This window comes from Cryptomeria japonica, chromosome 4, assembly GCF_030272615.1.
Source record: "Cryptomeria japonica chromosome 4, Sugi_1.0, whole genome shotgun sequence".
NCBI classification, from domain to species: domain Eukaryota; kingdom Viridiplantae; phylum Streptophyta; class Pinopsida; order Cupressales; family Cupressaceae; genus Cryptomeria; species Cryptomeria japonica.
Genome location: NC_081408.1, coordinates 727,420,750 through 727,436,785, shown reverse-complemented (window position 1 = coordinate 727,436,785; position 16,036 = coordinate 727,420,750). Strand labels below are relative to the sequence as shown.

Genomic DNA, 16,036 nt, shown 5'->3' with positions numbered 1-16,036 from the left:
GGTCACTATGATGAACATTTTTTCCAAATCTATTTTATTTTTTATTATCTTTATGTAAATTGAAGAGAATAAATACATAGCAAAGTTAATTATTTAATATAAAAAAATAGTTGAGTTTATTAATTGGTGAGTATGATTGTATGTTTATTGACTTTGTCATCTATTAAAAGTTAAAAATCTTTGAAGATATGATTGAACCAACTTCTTTTGAATGACTTTAAAAGAAGGCTAAAAATTTATTCAACACAAAGAGAATTAGAGAGCAACGAAGGCTATGAGTGAACAGAAAACAAAACATTAGAAAACTCTATCTCCATCAACTAATTGCTCCAACAGTTAACTAAAAATAACTTTTGATTTAAATATATATAATCATTCATAATATTGGAATATGTATAATCAAATTATTTAAATAAAAAGAACTGAAATAAGACAGTTTTACCAGTCTTTGTTCATTATGTTTTTACGATCCTAGCCTTTACAAAGATGTCATATTTTTCTTGTCCCAATAATGAGTGAATCTAGTACTCTGAGAGGGATGGAAAGTATTGAAAATGAACCTCCAAGTACGATAGGAACAGGTTCCCCGTTATAGTCAGTATACTTATACAGACAACTTGATTGACCTACAAGCTTCTGTGACAAAATTTTAATGGTGGTCATATTAATTTCTTTCCTGAAAATATCTTCTACTTTGAGCCGTGAATTTACACAGCAAGGTCAGCACTAAATCTCGACCAAAAAATAAATTCCTTTTGGTTTTCTTGCTTGCATTCATGGCTGCTCCTCATAACAGGGACTCCCTAATTGTTGTGGCAAAATTTTGCCACTTTGAGACATCCCAGGCCTCACCCTGCACATATTCCAAATGAAACATTTCATAAGAACAGGAAAGATTCTGAACACAGTATGAGAGTGATAATTGTAACTCAAAAATCTAAAGAGGGTTTTAAACAAATACATACATTTGGTCTCAGGAGAATTTCAGAGCGAAATTGAAATGGCTCTGTCTGTGATTGGATAGAGAGGACTTCCAGCTGTTTACTTCTCAACAGATCTAGTTGCTTGATCAGCAGACTTGCCGGGCAGAAAACCTTATCTTTCTTTATAATTATTTTCAAGTTCACTTTCCAGGGGTTCTCCTTCCATTGCTCCAAAGTTACTTCATCGCTTCTATAAATGACTCTGTTGTCTGAATTATATGACTGCTCTGTGGACTTGAACCTCCTACTTCCTTCCTCTTTATTAGTGGAAACTGATTCCTGCAATATTTGATTTTGTTGTTCGAGCTCAGCAACACGGAGCTTTAATTCCTGCAGATAGCTTGTGGTATTTGCGAGTATTGAATGCTTATCATTCTGTAAACAGATTATTTAGAAGTCAGAAGCAGGAACAAAATTTCAACTTAAATCGGGTGTTTCTAATAAAAAAATAGTGCTCAAAGAGAAATACAGAGTTCTTGGAAAAGATTTGTAAATTTTTTCAAATGAATTGAAAATAAATTTAAAATTGCTAGCCATCCGCTGTTCTCAAATTTCCTTTGATTTAAAATATTCATCACAATTATTTTCCCAAAAACTTTAAACGGACGCTAAAAACCTTATCTTCTCAGAATCCAAAAAGGCAAGGCAACAGAACAATATAATGACTCCAGATTCATAACATTACTTATTTGCGCGAGAAGAAAATCTTGATGAAAACAAAATAATTTAATACCTTGGTGATTTTAGGCACGAGAGAACAAAGATTTGCGAAGTGCTGTCTCAATTTGACTCGCCTGTTCCGCTCGGCTAGCATATGGTCAATGGCCGATTTGTTCTGAATCGCTGATTTTGATTGCTTTAGTTGAGGAAGAGGAGGAGGAGGAGCAGTTTGCATTGAAATCTGCCTCGTCAATTTTCGCTTCTTCTCAATTTTTCTGAGAACGCCTAAGCATCTCTTGTGGAAAAGTTGTCCGCTTTTGAAAAAATCTACAGCAGGCGTTTGATTAGCTTTAATGTATTTGCAGAAGGCAGTCTGTGTGCACATACTTTGAGAACAGGGCAAAGAATCAACCGCCGATTGATTAAATCCCTCTGCACTCTGCAAATCGTCTGAGGAATTCGAGTGCCAGGAAGTTTCAGTGGAAGCATAAGGAGGGACCTTAAAAGCCGGCATATCCTCCACATAAAGAGAAGCTTCAAAATCCAACATTTCGTCCATTACAGAGCAAGCATTTTCGCTACTTATGGCAGGGCAATCAAGATCAAAGCTAGGATTGAATCCATCAAAAAATGTTGCCATTGCCTCAAATTGAAACCTACTGAGATCAGAAAAGCTACGGGATTCGATCTCTGATCTGCTACATACGAAATCGTTTGTTTGCAATGCAGCAAAAGGCGATAGGGCCCTGTATATAGAAGAGATCTGATAGCACCGCACGCCCAACGTCATCAAAATTAAATATATTGTGCCACCGTGCGACCAAGACTTCATTTGCTTGCCTTGACTTGCAGTCAAAAACCAACAGATCGACCTCAACAAAATCGTATACGACAGGCTACAATTTGTTCCGAGTCCAACTGAATAGAAAATACCTATCCCGAATAAATTTACAATTTATGTATTGGTGCATTCTTAGAGGTTAGATGAATTTGCAATTTATGTATTGGAGCATTCTTAGAGGTTGGGTAGTCATTTTCGTAAAAAACTACAATTTGTTCCGAGTTCAATTGAATAGAAAATATAGAAAATACCTATTCCGAATGAATTTACAATTTATGTATTGGTGCATTCTTAGAGGTTGGATAATCATTTTCGTAAAAACAAATTATTTTGTTCATGATTTCAAAAGTCATATCAATATCTTTTAATAAAATGAAATAACGATAGAAATAAAAAATAAAAAATTATTTATGAAATATTTAGTAAAGGTTTTAACGATGGACCATGTTATTAAAGATGTTGAGAGTTCATTTGTCACTTGATTAGAATTCAAAGATTCAATAAGACAAACATCTCAAAATCTATGAAATTATTGCTCTCTATAGTAGTTTAGATTCAAGCATGTGGAATTGGTGTAGCATATTAAATTGAACTTTGACATGTGTAATTGAATTGGTAGGGAATGGACGACCATAGCAAATTCACCTTGACTTGTTATACTTATGTTGAATGTATGGCAGTGTCTACAAACACTATTTGAAAACCTGTTAAGTGAGGATCATATTCTCCTTAGTCAAGCCCCTAGGCAAATTGATTTAGTGGCGATAAATCAAAAAATCAAAAAATAAATAGCAAACAAACATGCAATATGGATAGGATGATGCATGTTGTTATTGTTGGTGTTAACGAGGTTGATTTCTTATTGGTTTCTTTCTATGACCTATTCATAATTAGGTTGTTAAGTTTATAGTTAGTGCACTTATATGGCACACATAACATGGTTATCTTTTTATGTCTCATGTCATAATTAATATAATGATAGACTGACACAAATTGGCATAAGTTTTATTGTTAATATCTTACCTTGCCTCTATAAGCATTTGACTTCATTTGTACATTAGACATCTTGGATATTGCATCCTCTTGCATGATTGTCTCATTATTTGGCAATATAGCAATATTTGTTGCTTCTCTCTTATATATGAAGGGTTATTTAGTGTTGTAGAAGATTTTTGCTCTTGTGAGCCCTTGTGGTGACTTCAATATACTATCAAACCTTTGATTCTTACAAGCCCTTTCTTGATGTAGAGAGCTTAAATATCATAAGTTTTTTTTTTGGGTGCATCGTGGTTTATATTTGACCTCATGATTATGTCCAAAAAGTTTAAATTTGCTTATATTGACTATTAGCATGATAAGTATTTCTCTTGCCCTTACTCAAACTATACAACACATTAATAGTTTGTGTAGGGATCATATATGTACTTTTTACAATCATTTTCTTTGTAGCAAGTAATAAAATATATTTATGGCAAAAATTTATTTGAAGAAATTAAGATTTTTTTTTGTTTTTTAAATTGTTTTGGGATAGGTTCTCTAGACATGAACATACTCTTTGGGTCTATCAATACCTATCTACAAGTTGTTGAAGTACATAGTAGTTGTAAAGCACTTTTTGACATTAAGTGCCTAGTGCTCATGACTAAGTGTTAAGCACTAAACACTATTAACAACATTGATCAATCCATGTCACCTATTTAGGCCACCTCCGCTCACAAATGACTAGCCCACCACCTACACTCCTCCTCAAGAAGCTCTACCATCCTAGCCCACCAACACATTGTCCAACTTAGTGGTGCCACCCCAATAGTCACCTAGTGCAAGTTTTAGCCCCTAAGGATATTCTTATGGTGGAGTATAGATTTTACCCACATAAGTGTTTTTTCATGTTCAAATAGGTCTTGGAAAGATAGTTCCATTTACTTTACAACAATATACGTGATTTTTTTATTTTTCTCCAAATGCCTATGTTTTAGCTTGAAGGTACATTTGCATTCCTTTTTTTTGTGATAGGCATAACTTTTCCATATGAAGTTGAATTTTCACAAATTTAATTATTTTGCATTACTTCACATAAGGCCACAAATTGTTTTGACTATCAATAATACAATTGAAAAATGAATATATAATCTAGCAATATTTCCATACTTATCGTGGTAGGTTTTCTAGATCTTTCTTAGCAATTGGTACATATCCTCCTTTAGTCTTATCTTCATCACTCTTATTATTAGTTTTAAGTTTTAGATCCCTCTTTCTATCATCTTTCCCAACATCTAATCGAGCTTTCATCACCCTACAATACTTTTGAATTACTTCACACAAGACTACAAAAATTGTTTTGACGATCATTAATAAAATTATAGAATGAATACATAATTTAACAATATTTTCAAGTCAAAGTAAAAAACTATAAAATCTCTATGAAGAATGTATTTCTGAAAGATTGAAAGATATTCAAATTCTAGTAAAACTTAAATTAAACCTTCACATGTTGAAAATTGAAAGTTAAAATGGATACTTTTATAGTCCACAATATTGAGCAATCTAATTTTGCATTTGCACATGGCTTATAGTATATGGGACTACCCCATATTCCATGGCTTATAAAACATGAGACTACCCCATACTCCATGTAGGAGGCACATAACTATGCTACAAATAAAATATTTTGTCTATCAACAATAAAATTATAGAATGAACACATATTTTAACAATATTTTCAAGTCAAAGTAAACAATTATACAATCTCTATGAAGAACATATTTCTAAAAGACTGAAAGATGTTTAAATTCTAGTAAAACATAAATTGAACCTTCATGAAAAAGAAATGAAAATGGATACTTTTTATAGTGCATGATATTGAACAATCTAATTGTATGTTTACACATGGCTTATAGTATATGGTTCTACCCCATACTCTATGACTTTTAGTACATAAGACTAGCCCATACTCCATGCAGATCGAGTCTACTCGTGACTTATAGTACATGGGACCATCCCATACTTAATGACTTTTAGTACATAAGACTACCCCATACTCCATGCAAGTTGAGTCTACCCATGCCTTATAGTACTTAAGACTTACCCATGCTCCATACAGGTTGAGTCTACTAATGGCTTATGGTACATAAGACTACCCCATACTCTATGCAAGTTGAATCTACTCATGGCTTATAGTATATGGGACTACCTCGTACTCCATGACTTTTAGTACATAAGACTACTCCATAGTCCATACAAGTTGAGTCTACTAATGACTTATAGTACATAAGACTACTCCATACTCCATGCAGTTTGAGTCTACTCATGAATTATAGTACATGGGACTATCTCATACTCCATGACTTATAGTACATAAGACTACCCCATACCCCATGCAGGTTGAGTCTACTCATAGCTTGTAGTACATAAACTACTCCATACTCCATGCAGGTTGAGTCTACCCATGGCTTATAATATATATGACTACTCCATACACCATGACTTATAATACATGGGACTACCCCATATTTCATGCAAGAAGCACGTAATACTACAAACAAAACATACATACCCTCCCATAAAACCATTGAACTTAATACCCCTCTTTTAAGAATACAAATTCTCCCATTAAACCAACTCAACATTTACTAAACATGGTTAATTTGGCAGTCAATAGTAAGACATAAACATGAGGCTACACTACGATCAGAGGGATCGATTATGTCAAAAAGTAAATTTGAAAAGTCATAGCCGCAATTATTGCGGCTCGTAATTTCCTTATAACCTGCCAAATGATTTACGTTTGACTATTAAAAAGGAGGCCTGTCTTCTTGCATGACGTTTACGTCATTAAAGATTACAAGACAATCAGTCGACGTCTGTTTTGCATGACTTTTTTTTTTATTCTCACAGCCCACTTTGTTTGAATGACTTTTTCTTATTTGGACTGCCATTTATTTATGATATCTTGACTGTATGAACATGAATAACTGACTGGACTGCATTTAGAATAAATTTGGTCCACATTAGACAATTTCTTCTCAGGAAAGAGTTGGTAAGTAATGAAATAGATACTGCATGTGCTTTCAACATGCAAATTATTCCGATGTTCCAAATAAAATCTGAAAAGTTCATTACCAACAAAAAAAAATAAAAAATAAAAATATATGGATAATTTATTTTTATTAGAGATATGTGTTGGACATTCATTTTCACAAGAGATGAGTTCAATTTGACTAAAAAAGTATTTGACAGTACAGAAATTTCAGGTTTGAAAGAGTTGGTGAAAATCTTGGACATTTTTATATAAGAATTTTAGTTTCTTATGGATAAAAATTTGTTAAAATTTGAATAGACTACAAAAAAGAATCAAGACTTTTCGGATTGAATAAAAAGTGTAAAGTTTGAATGAGTTGGCGAAAATCTTACATTTTTATATAGGAGTTTCAATTTCTTATGAATAAGAATTTGTTGAAATTTGAATAGATCACAACAAGAATCAAAGACTTCTTAGATTGGATTATAACTATTGATAAAGTAAGATAGTTTTTTTAATTTTTGTTTTGTCTATTGAACATTGTTGTCTACAATAGAATAAAAGATTGCACAAATTTTCTTAATGACAAAATAAGCACATGCAAGTAGTTCATATTTGTCAATTAAAGTAGTTTATTGTCTCTTCTAACTTTTTGGTATTGAATAATATTGTTTATAATAAAATACATGGTCAAAGCGAAGGTTTCAAAAAAAGAAGTATTTCCTTTATTTATTTGTCTGTACTTATTTGCTAAAAGAGTCCATTGTTATTTATAATTCATCTAATCATTATTTAAATGTAGTTTTTTTCTATTAGTGTTGAACACTTATATATATAATAAAATATACTTTAAAAAGAATTAAAAACCTATATTCAAATATTAACAAAGCATATATATAAGCAACTCTTGTATGATTCCTAATCATCACTTAAAATAGTTAGATTTCTCTTATTAATATTGAACAATCTTGTTTATAATAAAATATACCATAAAAAAACAAAAACTCATATTCAAATAATAAAAAATTTATTCATTTTTAATAATTTATTCATTTTTAATAACTAGTAGTCATTGTTTTGAACTACTCATTATTGTGGTATGCTAGTATATATTGCAATTATAGTTTTAATTTTCACAACTCTCAAAAAGTAGGTTATATATAGCAAAATATCAATTCTATTAGCATTTAGTAAATAGATATATTATTCAATATTTTTTTAAGTAGAATTTTTATAGATAATTAAAATTGGCATGTTGTTAATTTTCTCTATAATTGATCACTTATATTTGATCACTTATCTAATTGTCATTTATTATTAATGAAATAATGCATTACTTATTTAATTAATAATTCCCTTATTCTTTTGTTAATTAATCTCTCCTTTTCTATACATTCTCGGCTCTAATAAATAAATATCCAATATTTATTTATCTAAATAATCTCCTATCTTGAGTAAAAATTATATTAATTTTTATATTTATTTAATTGACTATTTAATCCATTTTTACTAGCCATTTAATTAATCGCTTAATTTGATCTCTCTTTTTTGCACATGCCTAAGGCTTTGTTTGACCAATTCCCCATAAAGATCCACTTCTCATAATTTTTATATATTATCATAATTCAAAGTACTTGGGGTTATGTATTCTTCCACAATTTTAATTTAAAATGTATCCTAAGTAATTGAGACAAGTGGAGACGTTTGAACTCCACTTTTTAAATATCCTAAATATACCTATAAGTACTCCTCTCAATCCTTACCATTCACTTCACCCCATGCACATCTCCCACAATTGATTTCTCCTTAAATCATGGAGCCTCCACCCTCATCAATCAAATGAATCCACTTGTCTATCTCTAATCCTCTAAAGAATCTCATGCAATGCATACCCTTGATCTTTCCAACAAATCTTAGCCCTTCCTTGCACATGCCATAAATCTATAAATTAAGGGATCCCATTTTCATTTTCATCCAATATTTGAATTCAATTTTAGGCTACTACTTCGAGAAAATTAACATATATAATCATCAATCGACTATCTCTTGGGGCATATTACTATATTTTAGTGCAACAAGAAGACATGGTTTTAAAAAAATGAATGTTTTTACCTTCTTATGCATTGCATTTGAGTGTAAATTGAGTGGACTAAATTAGTTTAAGTTAATCTTTATGTACACATCTTGACATGTCTATTGGGACCCACATTTAGTTATCCTTTTTATGTTTTTAAGTGTTTGCACTTATGAATTATAGTTTAGAATATGTGTCTCGTGGTTTCGTTAATTTATCTTTTAGATATAGTATTTATATTTTTCATTTTTACAATTGTAAAAAAAAAATAGGTTATACAATCTATAAAAAAAAGGTTATATATGATAAAATCTCAATTATATTAATATTTTGTAAACCTATATATATGTAGGTTATATTTTTTAAATTATATGTTATCCACAATGGGGGCACATTCCTAATCAAGAGGGGCACGTTCCTAATCAAGAGTGACAAGCCCCTGTAATATTTATGTACACATCTTTACATGTCTACTGGGACCCACATTTAGTTATCCTTTTTTGTGTTTTTAAGTGTTTGCACTTATAAATTATAGTTTAGACTATGCATCTTGTGGTTTCATAGATTTATTTTTTATGTATAGTATTTATATTGTTAATTTTTACAATTGTTAAAAAAAAGTAGGTTATATATAATAAAATCTCAATTCTATTAATATTTTGTAAATGGATATATTATTAGTACTTGTCATTAGGTTAGTACTATTGCAATCATTTTTTGTTAATTCATTATCAATAAATTATTTCTCCACTAATTAGAATTGTTATTTTTTCTGTTGATTTAATTTCATTTTTTTAAAGTTAAGATCCAATATTTTTAAGTTTCTAATTTATATAAATTATTTTTTGTAGAATGTAACTAGCTAAAAAAGTTTGGATCTTATGGGCCGAATTTCGTGGATCCACTATATATGTATGCAATTTTTGAGGTAAATATTTAGATCATGTTAAGACAATATTTAGTACATTTATTTTTTAATTTGGATCTTATGAGTCAAATTTCATGGATCCACTATATATGTTGAGGTAAATTGAATTGTGTCTTATGTGCTTTCAATCATTATAATTTAGCAAAGGCTTTGACTCACTATCAAGGAAGTATAAATAAATTTAAAAGATGTCTTTACTTTTTATATGCAAACCAAGGAAGGAAGAAACATCATTTGAGGTTATAATTCTTGTGATCAAGGACATTTCAAATTGGTTGTTAAGAATATTGAGTAGATCTTATTCTCATTTTATAGTTAGTAATAAACAACTACAACCATTTATTCAATTAATCATTTTTAGTGCAATTATGGATAACTATTGTAAAAACGATGTGTATTAACCAAAAATTCATAAAGACATACAACATTTTATGTCAATAAGAGGATAAAATATATCCAATAAAGTGATACAAACTTGCCAAAAGCCATATGGACATAAAATGTCACATGTCCACAATACAAAACATATGCTCAAAAATGTCATATAGGCATACAACAAAGGGCTCTAGTCTACTCATTTCCCACGAGGGCGGGAAATAGATTGCGAGCTATCTTTGATTATCGAGGAGATGGAGATGTATATAATGTTGGTGTCTTTTGAGTGCACTCACTAACCTTTGCTCTAGAATTTTTTGGAGCTCCAACTAATGCAATAAAAAGTATAGACAACGATGTATAATTTATATTAAAAATGAATTATAGAATGATATATGATAGAATAATTACTTATTGCATACATATAATCAGGATGTTATCCACAATGGGGGCATGTTCTTGATCAAGAGTGACAAGACCCTACAATAAGCATCAATATAGACATTAAACTTCATATGAGTATCATTAAAATTTTCAATAATAGATCATTAAAAGAACAAGTGAAATTTACTAATTTGTCTCATATCTCTATCAAAGCTTTAGAACTTGCTACTACTGCAACAACACCACACTCCAATGTAGCACAAACATTAGGAGGAGTATCTACTGTCAACAACTGAAAATGAAATGACAATAGTTGTTCAATTACCAAAACTGCCTAGAATTATTTTACAACACTGTTAATGAATAAAGGTTACCTAGTTGAAAGTGCCTTGATGAACTTCACCACAAGGTGTTGATGTCAAAGGTCCAACACCAAACTATTCGACATCCAAAGTGACTTTTGAGAAAACTATTCATATAATGTTCAACTATTCACATGTAATACTTGATTTTTTTTACTAGATACATGTACTAGTGGACTCAATGGTGTCATGAAAAACAAAGGTGGGGGAACCTCACAAATAGTGGAAAGACTTTGACCTTGGCTTTTCATCATAATAATTCTACTAATTTAGTTATTCTTACATTTTAAAATAAAATTTAATAAACAAAATTAAATGAACTTGCAAAAATTTACCTAAGTATCAATTCCTAATGTCTCGTTCAATGAAGATTCTATCATGGTCATGTTCTCTACAATAGATGTCTATTGTGTAGGTGCATGTTGACTACTATCGAGGTCATAAGTACAAAGAGACTCGCATGATCGGCAACAGTGATTTGGAATTGGAGGCTTAGAAGATTCACCCACATTACCATGTACTAGAGGTGTGACATACTATATGAGGTTTTTAATCATCAAGCTAATCCAGAGTCTAAGGCATCCACCTTGGCACTCTCCTTCACAATTGAAGGAATGGTCACATACTCCACCATAGGTCTGGACAAGGGTTTGGGTCACGTTGTTCCCCTACTCTATCATGTGAGGACCCCACACCCTTACCTTAGAAATTTAGATAATCAAAATATTTTAGGATATTATTGATACAATAGAGTTTTGTCAAAAGTATTGAGGTACCTCATGATTATTGCATGGAGGTTGATAAAAAACCATCCACCACCTATCCAAAAAGTTATTCCTTATCCCTTTGTGGTGGTACCAATGGATAGAGGACCTCTTGCATCTAGGGTGTAAAGGTTGATTGGTTTGAGGGTCCATCAAAAGTGCACACAAGTCGACTTTGTTAATTTTATTTTTCTTTACTTTTGCATATGATAGCTTGTTTGAATGAAACTATTTTTGTTCTTCTCTTTTGTTGGACCATAAATTAATTTTTCCATTCACTAAACCAACATGGGTCGTGATAGATTGCAGCAAGTCAACAAGGCTTGTCCTATTAGATTTTGTTAAAGTGAGATCTTTAAGCCTAGTGATCAAGTCCTCAAGTTGTTTTTTGTTATTTTTAGTTTTCCCTAGTATGTTTTCTTGTGTGCCTAGGGGATGTCTATGAATTGAATGAGGTGTTTGTCATGCTTCTTCTTCAGAAGGGTCTTAGCAAGGAGGTGACAATGGAACTTTCAATATTTTTTAGGTGGATTCTCAATTCCTGAAAATTAATATAAATTTTAACTTAAAAACCTAATTTAATCTACAATTTAATCAAAATGTGACACTAAGAGATCATAAATACATACCTCCTAGGTGTCGTGGTGGCATTTTGATGAAGATCTCACACCTCCAAGAAAAAAAAATGGCTTCTCCTTTTGGCAAGCGCAATATGTAGAGCAAAAATCGAAGAATTACGGGTTGCAATTGATAATGGGTCAAAATGGGATTTTTTTTTGTTTTTATGTTAAAATTTAACATTTGGCGTGTTCTAAATAGTGTGATGGAGGCCAAAAAAAATTGGCATCTTTTTGGTCCCCCATCTAGGTGCATACGCCTATGCACAAATGAAGTCTTTCTTAAAGATGCAAGGTGAGATATAAAACAACATATGGTAATGACAATTTGTGTCATTATACTAAATATGAAATGAGACATAAAAATATAACCGTGTTATTTGTGCCCTAAAAGTGCACTAACTATAAACTTAGCAACCTAAGAGTGAATAGGTCATAAAAAGAAACCAAAAAAGGATTAACCTCATTGACACCAACACTAACAACATGCATCATCCTAGTCATATTGCATGCTTATTTGCTATTTTTTTGTTTTAACTTTATCATCACTAAATCAAATTTACCTAAGACCTTGACTAAGAAAAACATGGCCCTCACGACACCACCATACATTCACCATAACAAGATGAGGTGAATTTGGTATCGTTATACATTCCCTATCAATTCAATTATAGAGATCTAAATTCAGTTTAATATGCTATACCAATTTCACGTGCATGAAATTCAAGATTCGCATCCATACATAAATTGCAGATTCTTTCGGGAACCATCTACCTATTCAGTCGGACTCGGAACACATTCCGGTACAATTTTTTTTGAGGTTGCTTTGTTTGTTTTTTACTGCAAGTCAAAGCAAATGAACTCTTGGCCGAATGGTGACAGAATATATTTAATGTTGCTGACGTTGGGCGTGCGGTGCTATCAGATCTCTTCTATATACAGGGCCGCATCTCTTTAGCTTCATTGCAAATAAACGATTTCGTATGTAGCAGATCAGAGATCGAATCTTGCCGCTTTTCTGATCTTGGGAGGTTTCAATTTGAGGCAATGGCAACATTTTTTGATGGATTCAATCCTAGCTTTGATCTTGATTGCCCTGTCATAAGTGGCGAAAATGCTTGCTCTGTGATGGACGAAATGTTGGATTTTGAGGCTTCTCTTTATGTGGAGGGCATGCTGGCATTTAAGGTTCCCCCTTATGCTTCCACTGAAACCTCCTGGCATTCGAATTCCTCAGAGAATTTGCAGAGTGCAGAGGGATTTAATCAACTGGCGGTTAATTCTTTACCCTGTTCTCAACGTAGTGTGCGCGCACAGAGTGCCTTCTGCAAATACATTAATGCTAATCAAACGCCTGCTGTAGATTTTTTCAAAAGCGGTCAAATTTTACACAAGAGATGCTTAGGCGTTCTCAGAAAAATTGAGAAGAAGCGAAAATTGACGAGGCAGATTTCAATGCAAACTGCTCCTCCTCCTCCTCCTCAACTAAAGCAATCAAAATCAGGGTTTCAGAACAAATCGGCGTTTGACCATATGCAAGCCGAGCGGAACAGAAGAGTCAAATTGAAACAGCACTTCTCAAATCTTTGTTCTCTCGTGCCTAAAATCACCAAGGTATTTAATTATTTCGTTTTCATCATGAAATTTTTCTCGCGCAAATAAGTGATGTTATGAATCTGGAGTCATTAGATTGTTCTGCTGTCTTGCCTTTTTGGATCCTGAGAAGATAAGGTTTTCAGAGTTCGTATAAATATTTTGGAAAAAAAAATTGTGATGAAATTTTTTAAATCAAAACAAATTTGTAGTAATTTAAACTTATTCCATACAAAATTGTCCTTGAATGCTGCAATTCATTCGAAATTGTTTACAAATATTTTCCAAGAACTCTGTATTTCTCTTTCAGTGCTTTTTTTTTTTTTAATACACCTGATTTTAAGTTGCATTTTTGTTGCTGCTTCTGACTTCTAAATGATCTGTTTACAGAAAGATAAGCTTTCAATACTGGCAAATACGACAAGCTATCTGCAGGAATTAAAGCTCCGTGTTGATGAGCTCGAACAACAAAATCAAATATTGCAGGAATCAGTTTCCACAAATAAAGAGGAAGGAAGTAGGGGGTTCGAATCCACGGAGCAGTCATGTAATTCAGACAATAGAGTCATTTATAGTAGCGATGAAGTAACTTTGGAGCAATGGAAGAAGAATCCCTGCCAAGTGAACATGAAAATAATTATACAGAAAGATAAGGTTTTGTGCCCGGCAAGTCTGCTGATCAAGCAACTAGATCTGTTGAGAAGTAAACAGATGGAAGTCCTCTCTATTCAATCACAGACACAGCCATTTCAATTTCTCTCTGAAATTCTCCTCAGACCAAATGTACGTATTTGTTTAAAACCCTCTTTAGATTTTTCAGTTACAATTCTCACTCTCATACTGTGTTTCATAATCCTTCCTGTTCTTATGAAATGTTTCAGAATCCTTCCTGTTCTTATGAAATATTTGATGTGGAATATGTGCAGGGCGAGGCCTGGGATGTCTCCAAGTGGCAAAATTTGGCCACAACAATTAGAGAGTTCCTGTTATGAGGAGAAGCCATGATTGCAAGCAAGGAAACCAAAAGGACTTAATTTTTGGGTCAAGATATAGACCCTGCTGTGTAAAGTCACGGCTCAAAGTAAAAGATATTTTGAGGAAAGAGATTAATATGACCGCCATAAAAGTCTTATCACAGAAGCTTGTGGGTCCATCAAGTTGTCCGTATAACTGTAGTGACTATAACGGGGAACTTGCTTCCCATCGTACTTTGAATTTTCAATACTTTCCATCGCTCTCAGAGTACAAGATTCACTCAATATTGGGATAAGGAAAATATGAGATTTTGTAAGGGCTAGGATTGTAAAAACATTTATTACTAGTTCTTTATCAAAAAGAAGTACAGTGGTTAGGGTTACAGTAAAATATATTTTGAATAGCATGTTGGAGGATACAAAATTTGAGTGTAACAATTGTATTTTATTAGTGAAAATTGTTTGTTTATGAATTCTATTCTGAAACTACTTGCAATACAATACACACAAAAACATTAAATTCAGCAGAGTTGCAAAGTTGGGTGAAGGCACTAGTTACTGTTCATGTTCCAATAACCGTTCACTCCTTGTACAACCGGACGCAACAACTATTCTGGCTCCAAAAACATAATACGTTTGCACGGAAAGTGCATAACACACTGTTGATTTTGCAAGCTACGACTGCAATTTTCCAAGCGGTCAATAACATGATGTATGATTTGGCTATTTTGGAGCCAGTTTAGCTTCTACCTTGTACAACCAACCCTCCAATTACTAACTTCAAAAAAACCAAATAACAAATAACTAAAAGCCCATTAATAAATTTCACATGTACCAATAGCTGCTCATTTTTTAGCTTTTTGGACCATAATTGGCCCATTTGTGCATTTTTATTGGTACTCATAGTGCATGACTATTGGAGCATTTATTCATAAGTATTGGCGATTTTAAGTGCACGGTTATTGGGACATCTTTAAGCAAGTATCAGGTGACACTTTGAAATGTGTACTTTTTTACCCTTGTGCATATGATATATCCCACAACATGCATCATTACTACCCAGAAGCCAAAACAATGGCTATAAATTGTTGAGTCACATGTGGAGATAACAAAAAAAATTGTCAAAATCCGATGTATTGTTTAGAATTTGTGGGTGTGCAAAGTTAGCTATAATGACTATTGGCATACTTCCCCTTGTTACTTTTTGCTTCTTTTTATTTATTTATCCCTCAAATTTTATTTGATTCACTCAACAGGGAAGAGCACCAATAGTCATTATAGCTAATTTCATGCACCCACAGATCCTAAACGGTACATCAGAATTGAATGTTTTTTTTTTTGTTGTTGTCTTTGTACGCGACTTAACTACTTATAGCTATTGTTTTGGCTTCTAGGTAGTAATGACACACACTATGCAATATGTAATATGGCTAAGGGTCAACAAGTACACTTTTCAAAGTATT

At 32.3% G+C, this 16,036-nt stretch overlaps 2 protein-coding genes across 2 annotated transcripts; one reads left to right on the top strand and one right to left on the bottom strand.

The window, feature by feature from the left end:
* Positions 1-446: 446 nt before the first annotated feature.
* LOC131027490 (uncharacterized) lies at positions 447-2,520 on the bottom strand. Its single transcript, XM_057957573.2, has 3 exons — positions 1,717-2,520; positions 966-1,358; positions 447-853 (listed from the first exon to the last, which is right to left on the bottom strand). The coding sequence occupies exons 1-3, from the start codon at positions 2,473-2,475 to the stop codon at positions 788-790; spliced, it is 1,218 nt and encodes a 405-aa protein (XP_057813556.2). The 5' UTR covers positions 2,476-2,520; the 3' UTR covers positions 447-787.
* Positions 2,521-12,821: 10,301 nt separating this feature from the next.
* LOC131027491 (basic helix-loop-helix protein A-like) lies at positions 12,822-15,021 on the top strand. Its single transcript, XM_057957575.2, has 3 exons — positions 12,822-13,620; positions 13,990-14,382; positions 14,526-15,021. The coding sequence occupies exons 1-3, from the start codon at positions 13,054-13,056 to the stop codon at positions 14,589-14,591; spliced, it is 1,026 nt and encodes a 341-aa protein (XP_057813558.2). The 5' UTR covers positions 12,822-13,053; the 3' UTR covers positions 14,592-15,021.
* The last annotated feature ends 1,015 nt before the right edge of the window (positions 15,022-16,036 follow it).

What these genes read in the sequence shown, in the direction of transcription:
- LOC131027491 (XM_057957575.2), top strand. Translation starts at nt 13,054, where the DNA reads ATGGCAACATTTTTTGATGGATTCAATCCTAGCTTTGATCTTGATTGC. An exon ending in TCGTGCCTAAAATCACCAAG is followed by an intron (nt 13,621 to 13,989) that starts GTATTTAATTAT and finishes ATCTGTTTACAG; the next exon opens with AAAGATAAGCTTTCAATACT. An exon ending in AAATTCTCCTCAGACCAAAT is followed by an intron (nt 14,383 to 14,525) that starts GTACGTATTTGT and finishes GAATATGTGCAG; the next exon opens with GGCGAGGCCTGGGATGTCTC.
- LOC131027490 (XM_057957573.2), bottom strand. Translation starts at nt 2,475, where the DNA reads ATGAAGTCTTGGTCGCACGGTGGCACAATATATTTAATTTTGATGACG. An exon ending in TCGTGCCTAAAATCACCAAG is followed by an intron (nt 1,359 to 1,716) that starts GTATTAAATTAT and finishes ATCTGTTTACAG; the next exon opens with AATGATAAGCATTCAATACT. An exon ending in AAATTCTCCTGAGACCAAAT is followed by an intron (nt 854 to 965) that starts GTATGTATTTGT and finishes GAATATGTGCAG; the next exon opens with GGTGAGGCCTGGGATGTCTC.